General features: G+C 50.9%; 1 protein-coding gene across 3 annotated transcripts in view; it reads right to left on the reverse strand.

Moving 5' to 3' along the window:
- Positions 1 to 1,108: 1,108 nt before the first annotated feature.
- CNNM4 (cyclin and CBS domain divalent metal cation transport mediator 4) overlaps positions 1,109 to 24,608 on the reverse strand; it is a 938,359-nt gene continuing 914,859 nt past the window's right edge. For all 3 annotated transcript variants that reach the window (XM_069619069.1, XM_069619070.1, XM_069619071.1), the window contains one exon: positions 1,109 to 5,076. In XM_069619069.1, coding sequence (XP_069475170.1) covers positions 4,870 to 5,076 — 207 coding nt within the window. In that variant the 3' untranslated portion in view covers positions 1,109 to 4,869. The remainder of the gene's footprint in view (positions 5,077 to 24,608) is intronic.

Here is a 24,608-nt window from a genome sequence, read left to right on the forward strand (position 1 = left end):
CCAACAGCTAGGTTGGGGGCTATGAGCAAGGCATTAGTCAGCGTCAGCCCAACCTGGAGGGAAGTAAGATGGGCTTGGGTAGCAAGTTAATGTCTCTGAGACATGGAGGTAAGCCAGAACCCCAACCTATTTACGAGAAGTCTCAAGCTCCAGAAAGAGTGCCTAAGAAACCTTGGCAAATCCCACCCAAACAGCATACAAGAAGAGGCCAATCATTCTCTATGACTGACAGCCCCGGGCAGTGACTATTTGTATTTGAGATATTATTCTGTAAAGGAAAGAAGAAACTTGTGGATTTGGCTCGCATTTTTGTATCATCCCTCCTTACCACAACGGGCAACCAGAAAAGACCCTAGAGGGAAATCAGGAACCGTATGCCAGAGGGAACATTTACAAAGAGTCCCGACAGGCTCTACAAGAACTTGACGACTGAGATACGAATCATCCAGGAGGGGAATCATGGAAAAGACACTTGATAATGTTCCATCCTAAACAAAGACTTATTTGCATCTTAAAAAGGGCACAGCTAAGTCAGTAAACCGCCTATTAAGGAAAGGAAAGGGAGAACTGACTGGGTGACCTATCCCTTGAGTGGTTTTAGTTTTCTTATCATTTTGCACATTCAAAAATCGCTTTTCACTCTTATTACCACCGCCAGTTACTGCGAATTTCAAATAAAGACCCAATCACTTAAAAGCTACTCACACGCCTGGTGGTGTTTCCCAGTGTCCTTGGATATCTCCAAGAAGAATGAAAAACAAAAATGATATACCGGTTCTTCCTCTATGATACACCATGGACTGACAAATAATACCATACATTACTTAAATGTATGTGTCATGGAGGGTGAAGCAGGGCATTATAGAGGAATAGATGATGCCACCACAAGCTGCTGGTGCACCATTGCTTGGACGGGAGGTGATTTATTTAGCGCAGTCTTGAGGGCCTGTAATGCCATAATATTAGTGAGAGGGAATCCCAGTTGATGGACGCAAGAAGGGTGAAGGAGCGCAAACTCTGCATTAGCTAAGCCTTTGCCTGTTTATAACTGACTTGGCTATATTTGGAGCACAAACAATGTAAAACAGATAGCCTTTGTGAAATCCAATCCATTAAATATACTTTATTTTAGTAGATTTGTAGTACTTGGATGCATATCATTTAGTCACATTTCACAATGAGTAACTATGTCTGAGCTAAAGCTCTGCTATCTCAGGATGCGATTATCTTAAAAAAATAAATTAACTTTTTATCCTTTTTCAGCAAATATATACAATTTGATGAGCTAAGCTTTTTTCTATGTTAATATTGTTGGAAGGCAAAATAATTTGTCACAACAGCAACATTTAATACATTAAAAAAAACAAATTAAATGAAATCCCTATATATTCCCAGCTCTGGGATAATGGCCTCACCATATCCCCTACATTGATACATGTAAACACAATTCCAAATCATGCCATGCTGTTAGCATAATGTTTCTTTACATCTCCGTCTAGTGGATGCACGAATATACACTACAAAACTATTCCAGACTACTGGGCCAAGAGCTTTGTTAAACAACATCAGCGGGGTAAGTGTATATACATCCTTCAACCTTTTCTTACTAGGAAGCTCAGGGTTGCACTGCACCCCCATCTTGTGGATGTAGGCACATGAAACCTCAGGGGATGGCTTGAGAGTGCAGCACCCACACACACCGCTACACACCATTCCAAAAGAAGTGACTCACCTTTAACATTATATTTTCTGAAAAGTCCTTAGCAACTGGTAGGAGTACCCTCCTACTTCCTCGTTACCGTTGGAAGCTGATTTCACAAGCTCTCTGTGTGCGATGAAGGGCCTGGAAGGTAGAGATATTAGTAGAAAGGAAAGGGGCAGCAAACTAAAGGGTTCCGTCTAATCACCCTTATGATTTGTTGTTCCTTGTTCAAATAGTTTCCTTATTCCCTTGAGAAGATCTGCCTACTCTTCGACATTCATTTAAAAGAAAAAACATTTTCAGAACTAAATTTACTTCCTTAACTCCGTTGTTTTTTTGTTTCTTTATTAAACATTTGTAGGTCTTTCGTATTTACATTATTTATAATTTATATATATTCATATAATTTTGACATTTTCTTTCCTGTGTGCAGAGGTACACTTCCCAGTGAGCCGACCAGGAACACACCAAACGTCAGGATATGCGTATCAAAGGGGAGACCAGAGGAACCATTCCGTGAGAAGCGTCTTCCACTGACACAGGATGTGCCTTAAAGCAAATGATAGGAATAGGGAACTCTTCCCTCCGCCGCTGGCGAAAGGTTAGGACAAATACACAAATAACAGAAACAAAATGACAAAAAACAAACACAATCTCAAAAATATACAAATCGAATCATACTCAAAATAAATATAAGTAGCTTGCTTCTTTCTCCAGAGTACCGTCCTGCAGTAAGATGCAACCACTCCTGGTACCTCAAGATATATCGTTCAGGCGATTGCTAAGGGTCAACACAGCCAAGGAACAGCTTTTTCCCCTGAGAGTCAGATTTGTCACTCACCCTGAAGTGCCCACAATACATGATTGTCCCTACATAATTTTGCGAATTGTCCACACAGAAACTAGAGTTGGAGGCAGTTGGCGTCTGGGGACCAGGTACATAAGTTCCCCAGCTGCGTCTAGTGCACATCAGCTTTCCACTCCTGCATTGCAGTGTAGTTGCAGTCATTATTCTTTGAAGTATCACTGATAACCATAAAAACAAAACTTGACATGCCAATGGGGAACATGGAGCAATTCTTAGAGGTGCGTGATAAAGTGAATAAGCAACCTAAGGTTCATGCATGTGACAAATAAACCACCTAGGCACTGAATACCCTAACTCTCCATGCTTATATATATTTTTTTATATACAGCAATATTTGGGCATTGCCAAAAGGAAAGCTATGAGCAATCAGGAGAGGTGATGAATTGGGAAGGGATCATTTGTAATGGTAATATGGGATATATAGCAATGTCAATCTACTGATGATGGTAAAGCCTTCAGCTTGCCAGCACATTCCCAGAAAATCGGGCACAAATCGGAATGGATGAATGTCAACACCAATAAGCAGGCAGAAGAGGGAGCAACAACAGAAAGTCAGAACCCAGCACTCGCGCAATAGGTTGATCGTTTCTTTGTAAGATTACACATGGACCATGGAAGCTACTCAGTCCAGGAACTATATGGAACTAATTGCTGGAGAAGATGCGACAGATTCAACAGCCTCACCCAGACCCAAGCACCTCTATCCAAGTTCCCAGTCTCTTGCTAGCTCCTCTGCTTCCACTGAATCAATGCGAGGTCATGGAGTTCCCACAGCTTGTAGCAGAGTACAGTGCCGAGTTCCGAAAACACGCCCATACAAGGATATAACATTTGGATGGAGACGTCTACATGTTTCGTCACGACTGCCTGTGTTGTACCCATAACTTCTGCATCCATGTGCAGCAGCGGTCAGTGCCTGAATGTTTAGACGTAGTTCCTGGCTGCCTACGCTTCCGCTGTTAATGACTGTCAGTGTGCAGGAGCTATTCATGCCTGCATGTGTAGCAGCTCTTAACACCTGCCAGTGTGCTGTAGGGTATTCATTACTGCTTGCCAATATATGGCTGCTATTATTGCCAGTTAGCGTGCAGCCACAGTTTCTGCCTGCATAAGCCAGTGGCTGGTTCAATGAGTGCATGCCGAGCTCCTTTGTGTCTACGTGTGAGCCCAACCACTTTACAACAGTATGTGTGTTACAGTTTCGTGATGGCGACCTTAACTGCAAATGGCAGACAGATTTGTTGATAAAACCGAACCATTATTTAAGGAACAGCCAGTAATGCCCTTTCCTGCCAATACTTCATCCAACGCACGGAGCCACAGTGTGGCTCACTTTGGTTGTTGATTCACTTCATTAAAATTGGAAAAAATAACCCCATCCACTCCCATTAAAATAAAAAAAAAGTTTTAGCAGCAGCTAACACTTAACTGTCTGTCTGATGAAAACACCCCAAAAACATAAATTATTTCACAAATATAAAAATGAGGATGGTAAGGATTCTGGTGGGGGTCTCGGGATGCTAGAATCCTGTTGGTTAGGCCATTCTGAAGGATTAAGTCAGATTTTCCCTTTGCTTCCATTTGTCCAAGTGAGAATGGTGCTTGGCAGTGGCTTTCTTTCCATGTGTTTAGCAGTTACAGAGAAGAGTGAGCAGCCTGTGAGGAGCGGGCCTTCCCAGGCTGCAGTCCACATCTCCCGTATCTTCTTCATCAATCAGAGAAGCAGACCCATCTAAAGTTTCTTTCCATCATTGCAGCCAACACCTTCATATTTCTTCCAAGACAGATGGTAAGGTCTACCTGCACCTTGGACACCTCCTGGGCAGATTGAGCGCCCAATCTGGTGTCCATCCAGATACACTATCTGACCCCTTTCCAAAGGTGCCCTATACAGCATATGATGTAGCATGCCAATTTCTGTGACAGTCGCAGTAGACTGTGCAATGCAGACCCCCACCAGTGTCTTCCCTGGCAGACTGCAGTTCATACAAGTCTCATCCCTCATTGGCAGTTCAGCACCTGCTGTATACAATGTCATTCCATGCAGACAGTATAGCCCACACCATCTGCTTCCCAAAAAGGAAAGGCTGCCCACACTTTTGCCCTCCCTGCAAACAGTGCTGCTGGCCCCCTCTAGTGTACTCCATGGCAGAAAATGCAGCCCACCTTCTCCAACTTCCTCCCTGTAGACAGTGCAGCAGCTGCCACCACCACCTCCAGAATCCTCTACAGCAGACAGTGCAGCCCACATACTCCTGTGTTCTTCCTGGCAGACAGTGCAGCCGAGCCTTCATGCATGTCAGACGGAGTTCTCGTGCAGACTGAGTGGCTGAGGCTGCTTGTGCACACAGTTCGTGTCATTGAGGAGGCTGGTGGTCTCGTCATCCGGAGTGTCATTCTTTTCACAAAGGCTGGTGTCTATTTTTACGGGGCCACAGTCTGGAGACTGTGGACTACTGTCCAGACGTGAAGCCATCAATCCATTTTGATACTGTGCCCGGGTGATCTGCAACAGAAGGAGAAGCAATAATGTCAAGTGAAGGCCAAAACCAAGAGAGCAAGCATGGCAGCACGTGTACTCCCACAGAGTAAAGAAATGACCTAGCTGTTGGCGAGTTACTAGCATCAATAAGGGAGAAGGGAGAGTAAAAAGCCTTAATCCTAGTATACCACCAGAGGAGAGAACAGAGATAGAACAATAAGCTGATTCATATTGTAATAACAAGGATTATCTCCCAAATCAACGGTAGCTATTTTTTCCCTCTTACAGTGATACATCTCTGGGCTGGTAAAAAACATGAATCACACCAGCGACAAGGAAGCTAAACAAAGCCCCCATAGTAAGAACATCAACATGAAGTCACTGAAGTATCTTCAACCTGTATGTATGTTTCTTATGATATCGTGTATACCCTTAATATCTTAATCACACACCAGGACTGCAGATTGTCAATTTAAACCCAACCAATGTTGCTAGCAATCTTGGGTTTTCCCTGTTCCCAAACACTGATCTTATGCACCCTCGGGCTCTGGTTCAGCCTATTGTACCCACTTTTATTTGCACTCTCAACATGACCCCTGTGGCCTCAAAGTGAAAACGGACTAAACAGCGCCTCCTAAACCCTTTGCTAGAGAATCCGTTTTCATTTAGCCTTTTCTGGTCTGCTTTTAGTTTGGTTGTATGCATCCGAAATCCGTTATGTTGTGTTATTTGGTACTTGAATAGCGCCTATTGCCACTGATATGGCCTTGAAGCGCTGTGAGGTTGAACGTTATGAAGCAGATTGAGTTCAGCGAGGGTAGAGGAGGCTTGATGATGAAGTTTCCAGTGTTAGTGTGCATTCACCAGACTTTTTTATGATCTCAAAGCAAACCACAACCATCCAATCATATGTATGTGTTCCATCTGGACTTGCCTGGCTGATTGTAAGGATGCCAAAGTATTTGTCTGGGGTGTATTGGGGGTTGGCTGTTAAAACAAGCCAAGGCCACTGTCTGCCTCAGCAAATCATTACAGATGGTATAGAGGTTCCTATCGTATCCTTTCACTTATAGCCAAATTAGAGATTATCGTCCTGTATACCATTTAGATTTCTGCTTTTTTGGGAAGGCCAACATATACAATTATAAGAGTAGCAGAGATGTGACCTGACAAGTAATCCAGATAGTTTCCTACATCTCATCAAGCGGGCAGAAGGACCCTTGTTATGAAAGATTTTTTCTTTTTGCAACTTTCTAATTGTAGCAATGGAATTGCACGCGGACATGAATATGGAGGAAAGTAAAGCCTTTCTGCTTCACTTACTTTGCTCAGCTGATTTATGTTGGGGCACTGCTAAGCTCTTATGTGTACCAGTGGAGGGTATTCCTGTATTTCTTTAAAAAAAACATTTGCAAGAAAAAAAGAAAAAGATCACAGTAACCATAACCATTATTGCTTGACATGGCAGCACAGACAAACCAACACTGAATAATGTAGAACTGCAGGGCATACCGCAGAAGTCCGGCAAGTGCCACAGTCACAGCAGTGTACGACATCACAACCCATCCCATGAACATCCCCTATCCACCACCCACCTACTCGCATTTGCCCTAGGCCTTCATAAACTTTGCAGGACACCTCCTGGTAATGTACACCGTCTTTCCAAGGCCATACACATGTCCATTTCGGCAAACCAGCAAGCCATCCGCGGCAGTCCGGGGATCCCCACAGCAAGGCGATAAGTCTCTTAATCAGTCCCAAGGCAACCACCAGGAATATCTTCTCATATTTAGTAAACCCCACCTCCACCCATATCCCGAGTAGTACACATTTTGGGTCCCAGGAGACCTCCACACTCAGTACATTAGACAACCTGTGGATACATTTCCCCCCACAGTAGCTGAGCCAGACGACATTCCCATAAGGTATAATAAAACGGACTCCCGGGCCTCCCACACCGTAGGCAGGAATCATCGTCAGCCCATCCACACAGCTTGGTACGGGAATAGTAGACACGATGTAAAATCATATACTGTAAAAGGCGCAGCCTTGCAGACGTACCAATTTCCAGCTGAAACATCAGCACTTTCTTCGGGTTTTATGGGGCCTACATCTCTTTCCCATCTGAGCTCCATAAGTCGATATTACTTGATACAACATCGACGTGACCTTTGACTCAATTCGTGCTGCAAGTAGTTTTGCCTCCAACGGGCAGCACTGCGGTATCTCACTCCGAACAGGGAATTGGGATCTAACCGCATGCAACAGCACAATATACCTGAAGCGTTCAACAACGTCCAGGGGAAACCTTTCCCGCAAAGACTCAAAGGGAAAGAGACTGTCCCCCTGTATATCAACTGCCAGGTTCAAAATTCTGCACCTCTCCCAATGTCTGATGTGACCCATCTTGAGGAGCTCAGGGAGATGTGCATTACCCCATAGGGGTTGACTTAGCGTCAGCCTCCCCCTCTAACCAATATGCGCGTATGCCTCATCCCATACCTGTTGAATGCACTGCAACATAAGTGGGAGCGCCCCTCTCCCTCCCCCCACATGCATATAAAACCTGCACCGGGGTCCCCCGTCCCCTATCCAGCCCTGTTTTAACTCAAAGTGAGGTAACCTCAGGTCCCCATGTAGCCAATTGTTTGTGACTCCCAACTGCGCCGCTCATTAGTATTGTTGCAAACAAGGCAGGCCAATTTCCCCCCCCACCTCCTCCCAAACTGACCACTGAAGAGTTTTTTTTAAAACATCTTTTTATTAAAACAACACGGGTGATTGAAAACGTACATATGTCGAGTTAGCTCCCTCTGATCAAAGGGGCAGTGCGTTAAAGTACATTTTGAGAATCAGGTTCACCCGTCCCTGTAACCTGTCCCCCCCTTACTCTGATGCAACTCCCTCTTCCCTAAAAACTGTGTGCATGCTCCTAGATGAAACAAGTCACTATGCCATAAAGCGTGGTATGGTCAGCGTCTCGCTTGTCAATCGCTGCTTGCCTCCATGATTGATGGTGGAACAATCCCAATTGGTACGCTTCTTCTCCTCCCTCTCCCCCAGTCCTCTAAATGTATGGGTCAATTATTTCTCTGAATTTGGACGCTCTAGCCGGATTATGCGTGCCATTCATCTGAGTCTGCCCCCAGTAGCATAACCTCGGAAGAGAAAGTGACATCTGCCAATCAATGTTTGTGATTTGCTCGTGCACTCCCTTCCAGTAGGACATGATATCTGGGCATTGCCACAATATATGACCCATTGTACTCAGAGCACTGCAGCCCCTCCAGCATTTGTTGGATTGGGATATCTCCATTTTATGGAGTTTGGCAGGGGTATGGTATAGTTGTTGCAAGATTTAATATTGGATCCCTCTATTTTTGAGATTTAATGAAACTAGCGGTATAGCTGTGTAGAATTGGAGGATGTCTGGCAAGCCGTTCTGGGTCCCTAGGTCCTCGGACCATGCCTTTGCTAGTGTATTTTTCCTGTTTAGGTTGTTGGGGATCGCCATTTCATAGAAGGTCCTAAGATTTGGGAAAGATTCTAAGTGTTGCTCCATCTCCCTCACACATGGGGCCAGGGGTAGGAGACGGGAGATCAGTGTCGTGTGGGCATGTATCGCGGCTTGTTTCGTGTGGTATGTCAGCCAATCTCCCTTTTCGAGTCCCAAGTTAGTGTGTGCAGCCTGTAATTGTAGGAGGGACGTTTCTTCGCATATGTCCATCAATCGAATATCTGCCAACTCCTGCTCCTGTTTGCGGTGCACTTTCTGTGCTACTCCATACGATAGTATAGCCCATAGGCTGGACCACAGTGGCGCGTTCTGGGTTGGCACCCCCTGTGTGGCCATCAGTTTATGGCACTGGGAGATCGTTGGCCCTGTAATCGGGTGTTTTTTGATGCTTGCTGGCAGTTTCTTAGGGGCTATGGCCATGATTTCGATTGGAGTTAGCGTTTTCAGAAGAGCAATTTCCATTGCTCTCAGATTGATTTGTCAGATGTGTCTAGCCAGCGCTTCATCCAGCAGACCTGGGCCACTTGAAGGTAGGCTCTCAGGGATGGCGCCACGAGCCCGCCGTTTGTCTTTCCTGCCTGTAATACTGGGAGGCGGATTTGTGCTTTCTTCCCCATCCAAATAAACGTAGCCATTGCTTTGTCAAGACTTTTCATTGAAGAGGGTGATGGGCTGACTGGGATTGGGATCATCATTGCAATATAGGTCAATTTGGGGACCAAGTTAATTTTCAAAGCGTTTAAGCGTTTAATAAATCCGGATAGAGCCAAGCCTTCATGAATGGTTTGAATGTTCAGGCATCTTTTCCATGCCCACTCCTCTTCATATGTAATGGAGTTGGCATTTAGAGGTTCTAGATATTTAGCCCTAAGTGGATGTAGTGTCACACACTCCATAACCTGATGTTTTAAAGACTCCTCATTTGCCAGGCAGAACCTGCATCTAGCAAGGTCTGTCGAGATCAGCCCTCTTCTGACCAGGATGTCTCTAGTGGGAAGGACATTCCATCTAGCCCTAAGGACAATACCTCGATATAGTCTGTCCGGAAATTGTAAAATGACCTTTGTGGGGGAACCACGGGCTCTATGTTCGTGATTCAAATGCAATAGCGAAGGATAAGAGTGAACTGTGTCTACAGTTTCACACCAATCGAAGTTGAATAGTGCACGCTTTACAAACACAGGGTTACAGATCAAAGTCTCAGTTGACATCCCAATCTTCTCCAGTATGGCCTCTGATCGATCCCTTAGAGAGATCAGTGTGTGCGAGAAATCCAGGTTTCTATCCAATTGATGATACAATGTGTTTGGCACTTGAGTACTGAGATATACAAGCCCACTGTACCCGTGCCCACATTGATACAATACCCAATTCAAGCCTGATTGCAGAGATCGGGATCTCATTCGGCATACCCAACAGTCTTCTCCAGATACGACCCTCTGTGCGATTCAGTGTATCACTCACTCTCTCGGGAAACAATTCCAGGCCATAGATTCATTTAGGTATGATTTTCCTCTCAGAATATGAGGGTGGGTTTCAAAGAAAATTTACCAAACGTTCAATCAATCCTGACCACCTGCGCTTCTAGCAATTTTCCCTTGTGCAAGATAGGTTCGATTAATGCCTTAGAGCCAGGATAGGCAGAGAAATTGAAACCCAGATATCGCACTGTCTCAACCAATTTCAAAAGGAGTCTCACCCAACTTACCAATGTAACCCGAAATCTTATCTACTAAAGACAAAATATTCCTCAAATCGGTTTCTCTGACTCATAAATGCCTCCACCAAGCAGCGCCTCAATACCTCATCACTAGATTCACCAAACCAACTTCTTCTCGCCCCTCTAGAACGGCCAATTCCAATCTCCTCCTGGTGCCCAGGTTTAAACGTACAATGTCGGGAGGGAACAGCTTTCCTGTAAAAGCAGCACAATTCTGGAACTCCCTTCCACCTCCTTGCAGGGAGGACCTCCCCTACCGCCAATTTAGAGCCAAGACCATCCATTGGCTCAAGGCGCACGATATATAATGACCTCTTGCTGCCCTGATGCTCCACACCACAACGATTGTAAATATGTACACTTAGGTTGTCTACTGTTCGGCGTAGATACCCTTCATGAGACAACCGGCATCGTGCATTTAGTATTGCTTATATTGTAGATTTCTGTAACTTATGCCTCTTCGGAGTGATGTGTTTCTTTTTGACGTTCCCAGCACTGTAACCACAGCTGGACCTCATTCCTTTGTATGTAACTAAGCTTTGCAATCCTCTTGATGCCTCTGCACCTGGCTACCCCCGGGTTAGGTGCGCAATATTAATTAATAAATACTAAATACTTAACCCTTGCTTTTCTAAAAGATAGAAGAACAAGTTACTTTCTTACCTGGTAATGTTCTTTCGATGGGATGGTCTGACAACGTATTCCATATCTATGACAGGTAATGTCCACAGCTGTGCTGCTTCGTAAAATCTTTGGTGTCTGCGTCCTGCGTCGATGACGTCGATGCGCCGTCCTCGAGGACCTCCTCCGACGGCACCCGATGTGATAAGTAGGACGCACGCCGCCCATAGCCTCAGTTATAGTTTTTTCCCAGAACGTGTGCCACCAGTTTTCTGCCAGTCAGACACAGAAGGCCTTGCGGAACGCAAGCTGCAATCGCAAAAGAAATTCTGCAGCGGGGAAGGCAGGGAGGGAGCGATATGGAATAAGTCGTCGGACCATCCCATCGAAAGAACGTTACCAGGTAAGAAAGTAACTTGTTCTTCGAGGGGATTGGGTCCTCCGACGTATTCCATATCTATGACAGACTCCTAAAGCAGTACCAAGCAAGGAGGTGGGAAAGAATTTAGAATACAAATTTAGCATGCCCAATCAAACTGCGGAATAGAGAACTGCCTTGCCAAAGGCCAGATCTTGCCCTCTGATGGAATCAAGGGAATAGTGACGTACAAAAGTATGTACTGAAGCCCAGGTGGCTGCATCACAGATGTGACGAATAGGAACTCCCCTCTGCAGGGCAGTAGACGCAGCCACTCCTCTGGTAGAATGGGCCCGCAAGCCAGCCGGAGGGTCCTTACCCGCCAAGCGGTAACACTCGGAGATAGCTAAAATAATCCAACGAGACAAAGTCTGTTTCGTCACAGCTTGTCCCAAACGCTTTCCAGCGCAACCAATGAAAAGTTGATCGTCCACTCTGACCCGGGACATGCGCGAGATATAAAAGCTCAACGCTCTCCTAGGATCAAGCCTATGGAGCCTCTCCTCTTCCTTACCAGGATGTGGAGGAGGATAGAACGCCGGAAGAACAACCTTCTGGCTCAAATGAAATTCCGAAACCACCGTCGGAAGAAAAGAAGGACGAACTCTAAGGACAACCCTGTCCTTGTGAAACACAGTGAAGGGTGGCTTAACTGAAAGTGCCTGTAACTCACTCACTCTGCAAGCGGAAGTAACCGCAACTAAAAACACATTTTTCAGAGTTAACAGCCTCAAAGGGCAAGAATGTAAAGGCTCAAACGGAGCACCCATAAGAAACTTAAGAACAAGGTTCAAATTCCAACCTGGCACCAGAAACGGTGAAGGAGGGAACACATTAGTGAGCCCTTTCAAAAACTGCGAAATTAAAGGAATTTTAAAATAGGAACACTCTGCAGACGAGCGCTTAATGGACAGCGCCGCCAGGTAACCTTTAATGGTCCCCAGTTGCAAGCCCCTGTGGGCAAAGAAAGCAAAAAAGACAGAACCATGGGAATGTCACATTCAAAAGGATCCACATTCTGAACTCTGCACCAGTCGCAGAACTTTCTCCAACGGCAACGGTACAGAGACTTAGTTGACGGCCTCCTGGCCGAGAGCAACACCTCCATCACGTCTTCAGGGAGGTCCCAATCCTTATACCTCAATCTTTCAGAAGCCAAGCGTGAAGATTGAGGGATCTGACCTCTGGATGGAGAACCTGACCCACCTCGCGTGAGAGCTGATCATCTCGGTAGGGAAGATGACGTGGAGGGCAGATGGACAAGTCAAGAAGGTCCGGGTACCACGTCCTCCGGGCCCATGCCGGAGCAATGAGGATCATCCAGGAACCGAACCTCCGTAACCTCTGCAGCACTTGCGGGGTGACAGGGACTGGAGGAAAGCAGTGGGAACGACCACTCCACCACAAACGCGTCTCCTAAGGCTCCTTTTGGAGGAAATTCCCACAAGCAAAACCTTTCGCACTTCCAGTTGACACTGGAGGCGAAGAGATCCACTTGAGGGGTCCCCCAAAGGGCGAAGATCGCCAGGAGAATCTCCTGAGCCAGCTCCCACTCGTGAGAGATGGAACAAGTTACTTACCTGTAACTGTTGTTCTCCAGCATGGGTCTGGCATGGATTCACATGCTCATGAATATTCCCCGTCGTCAGGCTGGGAATCCTCGGTAAAGAAAAAACCAGTATCAGTTTCGTTTCTGATCTGTCTTTCGTAGTAATAACCAATCACTGGTCTCTGCGTCATACTGACCACAGCCAATGACTGCCCTCTACCTAAGCACCGCCTCTGGCAGCCATCTTCAGATTTGGAAGCACGTGAAGTGGCAGTATGACCAAGTGAAGAGCCGCAGAGGGGTAGGCGGGAGGGTTCGCATGTGAATCCATGCCAGACCCATGCTGGAGAACAACAGTTACAGGTAAGTAACTTGTTCCTTCTCCAGCATGGGGTCTGGCATGGATTCACATGCTCATGAATAAAGAATAAATAGCAGTACACACATACACAACCACGGGAGGTGGCAAAGGCTCAACATTAAGCATCACATCAACTCAACATTAAGCATCTTACCTCCTCACCAGGCTCACCTCAGGCGAACAGGTTGCGCAGCACTGCTTGGCCGACCCTGGACTCCTCCCTGGAATCCCGGTCGACGCAGTAGAATTTCGTGAAGGTGTGCGTCGACCTCCACGTAGCAGCCCTGCATATGTCCAGCAGGGGCACACCAGATAGGAACGCCGTGGTAGCTGCGATCGCTCTGGTGGAATGGGCTCTCGGACGGCCAGGCAGCGGTCGGTTTGCCAACCGGTGACAGTACATGATACAGCCGGAGAGCCATCTGGAGATGGAAGCCTTCGAGAGAGCCTTCCCCTGATTGACAGGTCCAAAGTTCACAAAGAGTTGTGACGTCTTCCGAAACCCCTTCGTGCGGTCCACGTAGAACTTCAGCGCTCTAGCTACATCCAGCGAGTGCAAAGTCCTCTCAGCCGGCGACGAAGGCGACGGGAAGAAACAGGTAACACCAAGGGTTCGTTGAGATGGAAGTCCGACGGTACCTTGGGCATGAAGGAGGGGTGCGTCCTGAGCACTACCCTCGTGTCGTGGAAAGTCAAGTACGGGGCCTTGCAGGAAAGGGCCTGGATCTCTCCCACTCGTCGTGCGGAGGTGATGGCCACAAGAAAAGCTGTTTTCCACGATAGAAACTTCAACGGGGCCGAGTGCAGAGGCTCGAACGGAGGTCCCATGAGCTTGGTCAGCACCACGTTGAGCTCCCACGCCGGGGCCGGAGCCTTCACCGGCGGGAACGATCTGAACAGTCCCTTCATGAACTCTTTCACCAGACGATGAGACCACAAGGACGTCCGCCCCGTGGTTCTGGTGTATCGGGAGATCGCAGCAAGATGAATCTTGATGGACGCGTGTGCCAAACCAGCTTTGGCCAGCGTCAGCAGGTACGGCAGTACTTGGGGAGCCGTAATCCGTAGAGGGTTAATCTTCTGTGCGTGGCACCAGACAGAGAACCTCTTCCATTTGTGTCCGTAGCATTTAAGAGTCGAGGACGCCCTGGCCTTTGCAAGAACCTCTCTGCAATCGGCCGGTATGTCGTATCCTCCAAACTCTAGCGCTGCAGGAGCCAGGCCTGCAAGTTCAGCGACTTCGGGTCGTGGTGGAGGATGGCGCCTCCTTCCCTGGAGAGTAGATCCGCGTCCGCCGGCAGCTTGATCGGCGGGGACGCTGACAAGTCCAGAAGGTCCGGGAACCATATCTGCCTCGGCCACGCAGGTGCGACGAGGATCATCCTGCACCGTGACCTCTTGAGCTGGTTGACGAGCCGGATTAGCAGAGGCAAGGGAGGGAACGCGTAGAGGAACAGGCCCTCCCAGGGGAACGAGAAAGCATCGCCCATGCTCCTCGTCTGGGGAAACCTGCTGGCGAACCTCCGGCACTTGGTGTTCGTCGCCGTCGCGAACAGGTCGATCTGGGGTGTGCCCCACCGTCGGAAGAGGCGATCCACCAGATCCTGCCGTAGTTCCCACTCGTGGCACGAGCGCAGCTCCCTGCTGAGTGAGTCGGCGATGGTGTTTTTTATCCCTGCCAGATGAAACGGCACCAGAAAAATCCCTTGGGCGACGGCCCAATGCCACAGGTCCTGCGCCTCCTTGGACAGCGCTGGGGACCTGGTTCCGCCCTGTTTCCTGATGTAAAACATGGTGGTGGTGTTGTCGGTGAAGATCCTCACCACCTTGCCCTTGAGGGACGGAAGGAAGGACCTGAGGGCCCAAAACACTGCACGGAGCTCCAGGACGTTGATATGCAGGGACTTCTCCGTCGGGAGCCAGAGTCCCCTCGCGTGCGGATTTTCGGTGTGCGCTCCCCACCCTTCCAGGGAGGCATCCGTGGTCACAGTCTCCTGGTGGGCTGGGGTCTGGAAGTCCATGCCCGCCGTCAGATGCGCGCGGGTGCCCCACCACCGTATCGCTCGTCGGAAACTCTCGTCGAGCTTGATCCTTTCCTCGAAGCTGCCCGTCGTCTGGATCCAGCGCGCATCCAGGAATTCTTGCAACGGGCGCATCCGGAGCCTGCACATGGGAATGAGGTAGATGCAGGAAGACATCATCCCGAGGAGGGACTTGATGGATCTCACTTTGGCCGCGTCGGCCACCAACATCCGTTGCACCTTGCCCAAGATGGTCCTGGTCCTCTCCTCCGACGGGGAGGCCAGAAGGGACACTGTGTCGAGCCTCGCTCCCAGAAACAGTGCGACTTGCGCGGGCACCAGGTGGGATTTGGCGTAGTTCACGGAGAATCCCAGGTCCGTGAGGAGTTGGACGGTCCTTGCCGTGTGGACCACGGCGAGCTCCTTCGTCTTGGCGCGGATGAGCCAGTCGTCCAGGTAGGGGTAGACGTGAATCCCCTCGCGGCGCAGCTGCGCCGCCACCGGTGCGAGGCACTTGGTGAATACCCTGGGTGCCGACCGTAGTCCGAAGGGAAGGGCTTTGAACTGGTAATGACGCCCTTGGACCACGAACCTGAGGAATTTTCGGTGCCCCTTTAGGATGGGAATGTGGAAGTAGGCATCCTCCAAATCCAACGACGATAGGAAGTCTCCTTCCTCCAGTTGACCCAGGACGTGCTGGAGGGTGACCATCCGGAACTTCTGCGCCTTGATGAACTTGTTCAGCCGTCGCAGGTCCAGGATGGGGCGCCATCCTCCCGTCTTCTTCTTCACGAGGAAGTATCGCGAGTAGACTCCGGAGCCCCGAAGCCTCTTTGGGACGAGTTCGATGGCGCCCTTTCTGAGCATCGCCTTTACCTCCAGGAGAAGTTGAGGGACGTGAAGTTCTTTCCTGGCCAAGGGGGGGACGCGCGGGCACCTTCTTTGAAACTCGAGCGCGTGGCCCCGGGCCAGGGCGTCCAGCACCCAACGGTCGGTGGAGATGGACTCCCACACGCTGACGAAGCCCGCCAGCCGGCCTCCCACCGGGGTGCTTCGGTGGGGGCCCGACCCCACGGCCGGTTCAATCCTGCTTGGACGCGGCCTTGCCGCCTTGACCTCCTTGGCGACGACGGCAGGGTCCGCTAGACTTGCCTCGTCCTCTGTAGGCCTCTTGCGACGACGAGCGGGCCGCTTGACGGTAGGAAGCGAAACCGCCGCCGGAACCTTTGGAGGCGCCCTTGCCTCCGCCGCTCCGAAAGGGCGTCCGTCGTTGCTGCAGGACTCCAAGGGCCCGGGCCGTCTCAGTATCCGCCTTGATGGCCTGAAGGGAATCGTCCACTGTCTTCCCAAACAGGTTGTTCCCGTCGAAGGGCATGTCCAGGACTCTGGTCTGGACGTCCTGCCGAAAGTCCGTAGCTTTGAGCCATCCACGACGTCGAAGGCAAACGCCGTTGCCCAGCTGGCGGAACCCAGTGTCGGCGATGTCCGTCGCCACGGTGATGGCGTGGTCCGAAGCCACTTCACCTTCCTGGAGGATCTCAAGGGCCTCCGCCCTCTTGTCGTCCGGCAGAAAATCCAGCAGGGGAGCTATCTTGTACCAGAGCTCCCTGTCGTAGCGGGCCACGATAGCCAAGGCGTTGGCCGCTTTAATCGTCGTCGCTGCCGACGAGATGACTCTACGTCCCATAGCATCCAATTTCTTTCCCTCGCCGTCCGGCGGGGAAGTCGATGTGGAGGCCGCACCCCCCCCCGCTTTCTTCCTGGCTGCCGCGGAGACGACGGAGTCCGGGGTAGGCTGCGCCCGGAGGCATAGGGGGGCCGTGTCCGGGACCCGGTACTTTTTCTCGTACCGGTCTCTTCTAGCTGGCGTAGTGGAAGGGTTCTTGAGGAGGGAAAGGCCCTCATCCCAAATGTCGTCCAACAGAGGCACTGCGAGGACCGTCTTCCTCTTGGCCTCGCGCCGCTGATAAAGGGAGCCTTCCTTTTTCTTCTCCTCAGGGCAGAGTTGGAAAAGCTCGGAAGCCCTGGAGATCATGGAGTGGAAAGATCCGATCTCGTCGGGCGGAGAAGCCCTGGTGGGGGGCGACGACGGAAAATCCTCGTCGTATGCCTCGTCGTCCGTACCCGTCGCTGCCGTGTCAGTCCCCGTATCATCCCCTCGGGTGGACGGGGAGGAGGGCTGGACGGGGCGCGACGGTTGAAAAGGAGGTGGAGGATGGATCCTTCTTTTCTTGGTAGGGGGAACACCAGAAGGTCCCGGTTCTGGATCCCCCGACGGGAGAGGTTCCTCCGTCGGTAACGGTAGCCTCGTCCTTATCTCGGTGCATAAGGACTGTATGGCCAACAAAATGGCCGCCGAGTTGTCTCGCGGCGCTGGCAGAGGGGAATCCGACGGGCGAGCAGGGGCCCCGTCGGTATCCTCGACGATGTCGTCGTCGTCACCCGCGTCGGGGTCCATTCCGACGGGCTGGCCTTGTTCCACGCCTAGGCCGTGGCTTAAGACCTCGATCAGCTCCTCTTCTGAGGTTGAGGCCGAATCTACGACGACGCCCTGCCCCCCCCTTCTTCTTCCCCACGGAGGGTTTCACGGGGGTCCTATCGATGGGCACAAAAGAAGACTCCCTCCGAGGAGGCAGGGAGATTCTGGGCCCTGAGGTCGCCACCACTGGCGCAGCCTCCACAGGCTGAGCCAGGGCCGCCGCGACCGTTTCGATAGAGGGCTTGGTCGGATGGATCAAGGCCTTCACCACCTTAGGTGCGCTCACCGCCTTATCCTTGAGGGAGGGGGCACTGCCACGCTCCTCCTCTGCCTTAGAGCTCGACCGGGGCCTCTCCAGGAGCTTCGCCGGGTGCTCGGCCTTCCTCTTACCCGACCCAGAGCGTTGGCTCGTGGTTGATGGTGCCGGGGAGGGTGCGCCCTGCCTGGCGCCCGTAGAGCCCGACCGTTCGGCGCTCCCGGTGCCAGCGGACTCGCGGTGCTTGGCCTTATGTTGGGCCCCCGTCGCCGGGGCGCCCTCAAAGGTCTTAGAAGACCGCTCGGATTTCTTCTTCTTCTCGCCAGACGGGCTCTTACCCTCCAGCCAGTTGGCGAGACGTTGATGACGGTCCTTCATGGTCCGTTCCGACATGTTGCCGCAAAACGCACAGTCCTTCTCCACGTGCGTTTTGTCCTCATGAAGGCAGTAAAGGCAGAAAGAGTGTTCGTCTTCCTTAAAGACGTTCTGCAGCTGGCATCCAGGGCAGACCCTGAACAGCTTTCCGGGCGTCGAGCTTCCCTTCTCCTGGGCCATCTCTGAGACCGGGCCTGAGAAGCTTCTGGAGTCCTCCGAAGTGTAGCTCGACGAAATCTTCACCCTTGAGGGGCACAGACGAATCCGACACGGGTCCCCGTTGATCGGATGTAGGATCGGTGGAGCTTGAGGCTCTTTTGACCGAAAGAATTGAAGTTTTTTGTGAAAAAGCGCGAAAAATAGCACTAACGCTCGAGAGCAATAGCACGAGGATCCCAACACATGAACGTGCGGTAAAAATCTGAAGATGGCTGCCAGAGGCGGTGCTTAGGAGGCAGTCATTGGCTGTGGTCAGTATGACGCAGAGACCAGTGATTGGTTATTACTACGAAAGACAGATCAGAAACGAAACTGATACTGGTTTTTTCTTTACCGAGGATTCCCAGCCTGACGACGGGGAATATTCATGAGCATGTGAATCCATGCCAGACCCCATGCTGGAGAACGTGCTCTGCCTGCTTAGAGCGTCCGCCGTCTCGTTGTCGTCTCCAGCCAGATGAACCGCCGAGATCGAAATTTCCTGCTGGATGGCCCAGAACTCGAGCTGCATCGCCTCCCTGCACAGCGGAAGTGACCCTGCCCCCCCCCCTTTTTGTTGAGGTAGTGCATGGCCACCGTGTTGTCCGTCAGAATCAGGACACTCTTTCCGCGCACAGTCGGCAGAAAAGCCTTCAGGGCTAGCCTGACGGCCCTCAGCTCCAACAGATTGATATGGAGTCTGGACTCCGACGGAGACCAATGACCGCTGACTGTCAACTCGTTGGCATGAGCTCCCCATCCCGTGAGGGATGCCTCCGTCACGATCGTCACCTCCGGCCAGGGCAGCCAAAATGGGGCCCCCTTCATCAGATTGTCCTTGATGGCCCACCACAGAAGGTCGTGGGCTACCGAGGGCGGCACCTGAACTGGGTCCAACAGCCTGCTGGAGGACTGAGACCACTGGAGCTTGAGTGCCCACTGCAAAGATCTCATCCGCAGACGAGCCTCTGGCACCAGAAGAATGCAGGATGCCATGAGGCCGAGCAGTCTCAAGAACTCGGACACTGGGAGATTCTGGGCAAACTGAAACTTGTGCACCATGTGCTGAATGTGAAGAGCCCTCACCTGAGGAGGAAAACACTGCCCCAGGGACGTGTCTAGCACTGCTCCAATGTACTGGAGCCGCTGCGTTGGTGTCAAATGGGACTTCTTTAAATTGAGGGAGAAGCCCAGCCAGTGAAGGGAGTGGCAGGTGACGGACAGATGATCCAGGACTTGCTCGGGAGAGCTCCCCCTGATCAACCAATCGTCCAGGTAGTGGTAGATGTGAATCCCCCCTTTCCTGAGATGCGCTGCCACCACCACCATGAGCTTGGTGAAAACCCTCGGGGCGGAGGTCAATCCGAACAGCAGGACCCGAAACTGAAAGTGCGAGTCGCCAACCGCGAACCTCAGGTACTTCTTGTGCTTGGGATGGATCGGCACATGGAAGTAAGCATCCTTGAGGTCGAGAGACACCAACCAGTCCTGAAGTTGAAGGGCCTGGAGGACTTGAGAAAGAGTCACCATCTTGAACTTGTCCTTCCTGAGGAGTTTGTTCAAACCGCGCAAGTCCATGATGGGTCTCAATCCCCCGTCTTTCTTTGAAATCAAAAAGTAAGGGGAATACCATCCCTTGTTCCTCTCCGCTACCAGTTCTATGGCGCCTTTCTCCAGCAGGGCTTGAATTTCCTGCGCAAGGAGCGGATCCGGACTCTTCAAAGAGAGGTTCCCCGGTGGATTGTCGTGAGGCCTCTGCCGAAAAGGAAGACCGTAGCCGTGGATTATGATCTCCAGAACCCACACATCCGAAGTAATGGCTTGCCACTCTACAAGATGCTGCGCCAGCCTTCCCCCAACTGGCGAACCATGGGACCTGGCCTCATGACTGAGTGGTAGCGGCTGCGGCGTTGCCTGAAGGCAAAGAGGCAACTGCCCGAGCGGCCTTGGCACCTGGAGTACCTTTGTTTCCACCTCTGGCACTCTTACGATGGCCCCTTTGACTGCTAGCTCCTATCGCTTTACTGAAGGACAAGTAATAGCGAAAGGAACCTCCCCTCCATTGCTGTCCCCTAGGAGGAAAAGGCCGAGGTTGGCGAACTGCAGCGCCCAACGATTTCGCTGCAGCTTTGGAGGTCTACAACCTCTCAAGACTCGTCAGCCTTGCTGCCAAAAAGGTGTTCACCGTCAAAAGGCATGTTGAGGAGCCGGGACTGCACATCAGGAGCGAACCCAGACTACCGCAACCTCGCAAACCTGCGCATTACGGTGCTCGCCGCCATGGACTGGCTGACACAATCCGCCAAGTCGAAACCCGACTGAACCGCCTCACACATAGCATCCTTGCCATCCTGAACCATAGCAAGGAAACCATCCCGTTCGTCCCCTTCGGGAATATGATCAGCCGCTAATGCAACACAGTACCACAGAGTGTGTGTGAAACGAGACAAGGCACATATGGAGTTGGCCGCCTGAAGCGCCATATCCCCCGAAGAAAACACTTTCTTCGCCCAGCCGTCAAAACGTTTGTCGTCCCTATCCGGAGGGATGGTAGGATACAACGCCTGCTTTGCCGGGGCCGTAGCCGCCTGCACCACCAAGCTCTCCGGGGTGGGATGCCTAGACAAGTAGCAGGGGTCGCTACTGGCTGGACGGTATTTTCGCGACAAAGACTTGCCCACTGCCGACACCGCCACCCTTCTCTGCAGAGCCATATGAAAAGGCAAGACCGGGTCAGTGGGTGGACCGAGATCAAGGATGTCCGTGAGATCATCCTGAACGAACTCCCCCAGGGGAGCTGACCCACCCAAGTACTCGGTAACCCGAGACATAAGGCGCCGATATGACGAATCGGCATGAGTGCCAGGCTCCGGACGACAAAACTCCACCTCCGGAGAGGTGTCCAGACCACTGGCATCCTGCAGCGACTGCCTCAGGTCATCAAACTGGCTATGGCCTGAGATAAGGTCCTCTGGAATCATAACCGGAACCAGGCCGCCATCAGAGCCTTCATCACCCCCTGAAATGTACTCCAGGCAGGGAGAGGAAGACCTCTGCGGACCAAAGCAGTGCCGGACCTTAGCCATAGCCTTTCTAGGGGCAAACCCCGTGCCACGGTGACCCTCCGACACCACCGCCTCGAAAGGCGTTGAGGGCGCCGAACGAGTAGGCGCCGGCGTCGACAGAAAAGGCGTCGAGGGCGCCGAACGAGTCTGCGCCGGCGTCGACAGAAAAGGCGTCGACGTCGAGCGAATCGGCGTCGATGTCAGCTGCAACGCCTCCAGCATCTGCGGCGTCGACACAGTCCTCGAAGCCGGAGCTCCGAGCGTGTCTCTCGACAACCTGGTCGCCGACGGCGTCAACCCCCTCGGAGGCGGAGCCTCAAGAGAAATCGTCGATGTCTTCTTCAAAGACGGCACAGGATCACGCAGTCTCGAGCGCGTCGAGGACCGGGACCTGGAACGGGCATGGTGAGAACGTCTACTCTTGTCCGAGCGGGACCTCTCCCGCGAGCCGTGCCGACCACCCGAGCCCGAAGGCGTACGGGCGGTGTCTCTCGACCGGTGCCGACTGACCCCACTCGGAGGCGCGGACGGACCGGTGCCCTTCGGTTCCAGAATTGCTAGCATCTGCTTCCCAAAGGAAGCCCATTCCTCCGGTGTCGCTTGCATGGAGGGATAAGCGACCCGCCGACGGGCGGAGTCCTCGGAAGAGGACGGGGAAGGCGACCTATGCCGGCGCTTCCTGGAATGCCCAGAAGAGGCGGAGGAGTGGCGAGACCGACTCCTGGAAGGAGACCCACCGGACTTCCGACGATGACGCGGAGAGTCACCCCTCGAGTCATCGTTCGAAAGCCCCGCAGACCTCGACTTCCGGGGCTTAGACACCCTGCCTACCGACAGCTTCTTCTTGCGTTCCCGCAAGGCCTTTGCAGTGAGCGACTGGCAGTCGACACAGTCGTCCGTATCGTGGGCCTCCCCGAGGCACCAGAGGCAGGCGTCGTGCGAATCCGTGACCGACATCTTGGACCCACAGTACCCGCAGTTCTTGAAGCCCGGACGCGGGGTCGAAGATGAGAAAGACATCGCCACGAACAGGTCTTCACAACAAACCGAACAGGTTCAACAAACCGAGAATAGAAAACAGCAAACTCCAACGAGTCGAGGCGTACCGAGATTCACGTTCGCAGAAAAAACAGAACTGAGGCTATGGGCGTTGTGCGTCCTACTTATCACATCGGGTGACGTCGGCCGTCGGAGGAGGTCCTCGAGGATGGCACATCGACGTCATCGACGCAGGACGCAGACACCAAAGATTTTCCCAAGCAGCACAGCTGTGGACATTACCTGTCATAGATATGGAATACGTCGGAGGACCCAATCCCCTCAAATTCGAGTTTTAGAGAGATTAATTGTTAACCCATTGGTTTTAGCATATGCTTCAAAATTACTCAGACCGTTGAATAGATCATCAGCGAATGCTAGCCAAATAATTTTGTCCTTGCCAATCTTAGGGGCCAGGAGTCATCCTTTGCTGAGTGAAATGGCTACATCTGAGAAATATTGGTTGAACAGCCAGGGTGCCAATGTGCAACCCTGTCTGACCCCATGAAAAAATCTAATTCTCCTTGAAAGATCCACTCCTTGATTCAAGCGAACCCAGACCCCACAGTTTTCATAGACCCCACTAATTAATCTGAAGAGCCCTGCAGGTAGGCCCCAACTGGCCAACTTTAGCCACAACCTGCCCTAGTCGACCCAGTCAAACGCGGCCGTCAAGTCGATTGAAGCCATATACGTACAGCCAACTGCTGTCGACCATGCCACCTCTTGTACACACTACAGGGCAAGCCCGTTAACATTAGTGGAGTGACCCCTTCTAAAACCCGTCTGGAATTGATCCAGCGGGTGGCACCTGTGAGCCCACTCTTCCAAGTGTGACAACAGGAAAGAGGAAAAGATCTTACAGTCTGCATCGATTAATGAAATTGGACGATAATTTGCCGGATCAGTCCTGCTGCCACACTTGAAGAGTGGGACAACATGAGCTGTGTTCCAAGATTTAGGGGTCACCCCTGAGGACAATAGGTCACTGAACACCAGGCAAAGCAACTGGGCCCACAAATTAGGATTGTCCTTAAAGGTTTAATTTGCAAGGCCGTTTGGGCCCGGAGCCCATGATCTCTTACATCTGGAGATCAGTTTTAAGATGGTTTCTACTTCAACTTGTGGATTCCACCTGTCCTCTCTAGTCAGGTCCAAAACCAGTGGAGGATCCACGGAGGATTTCCCAAATCTACTCTCCAAGAACTCAATCCATTCTTGTTCAGAAATTGAGTTCGACTGTTGTATAGTTTGGATCCTGCCCATTTACCAAGTACCAAAATGCACTGGTATCTGCCGCAATTAGGGTTCCAAGCATCTTTTCTGAGTCTTTCTGAAATATTACAGATTTAATAGACTTACAATAGTTCTTATATGATTGCTTGAATTTCCCAATTAGCTTTCTATGAACTACCTCGTCCTGATTAGTGCTCTGAATCCGCTTCACTTTTCTTCATAACATCTTTTTTGCAGATGCTACATCGGTATTGTAACAGTGGGCATGCCTAACTTGGCCGGAGCCAGTTGCTCTAATTCTCAGGGCCATTTTGTCAGTCATTTGACCCACAAACAATTGGAACTCGAATGCATTAAAATTTTGGAGTTTCCAATAATAAATCGAGCAGTTCAATGCATTATATATTTAGGAATTCAAGGCACAAATGTCTGGTCCAGTCCATTTAACAGCATTACGCCCTACCTTGGCAATCAACTGTAATTTTTGCCCACATTTCCTAATATTAAGAACCCAATTAAATTGTGCCATAAGAATGCAGCGGTCACTCCAATGGTTTTTAAATATTTCAAATGTCAGACAAGAGTTCATAAGGGAAGTGTCTACAAAAATATAATCAATTAGAGAGGAGCTGTCCCCTCTGTGAAATATATGCCATTTACTGAAGTTCCCTGATTTGATGCTTTTCCCCACCACTGGGAACA

Source organism: Ambystoma mexicanum, chromosome 10 (assembly GCF_040938575.1).
Source record: "Ambystoma mexicanum isolate Mex_15411 chromosome 10, UKY_AmexF1_1, whole genome shotgun sequence".
Classification (NCBI taxonomy): domain Eukaryota; kingdom Metazoa; phylum Chordata; class Amphibia; order Caudata; family Ambystomatidae; genus Ambystoma; species Ambystoma mexicanum.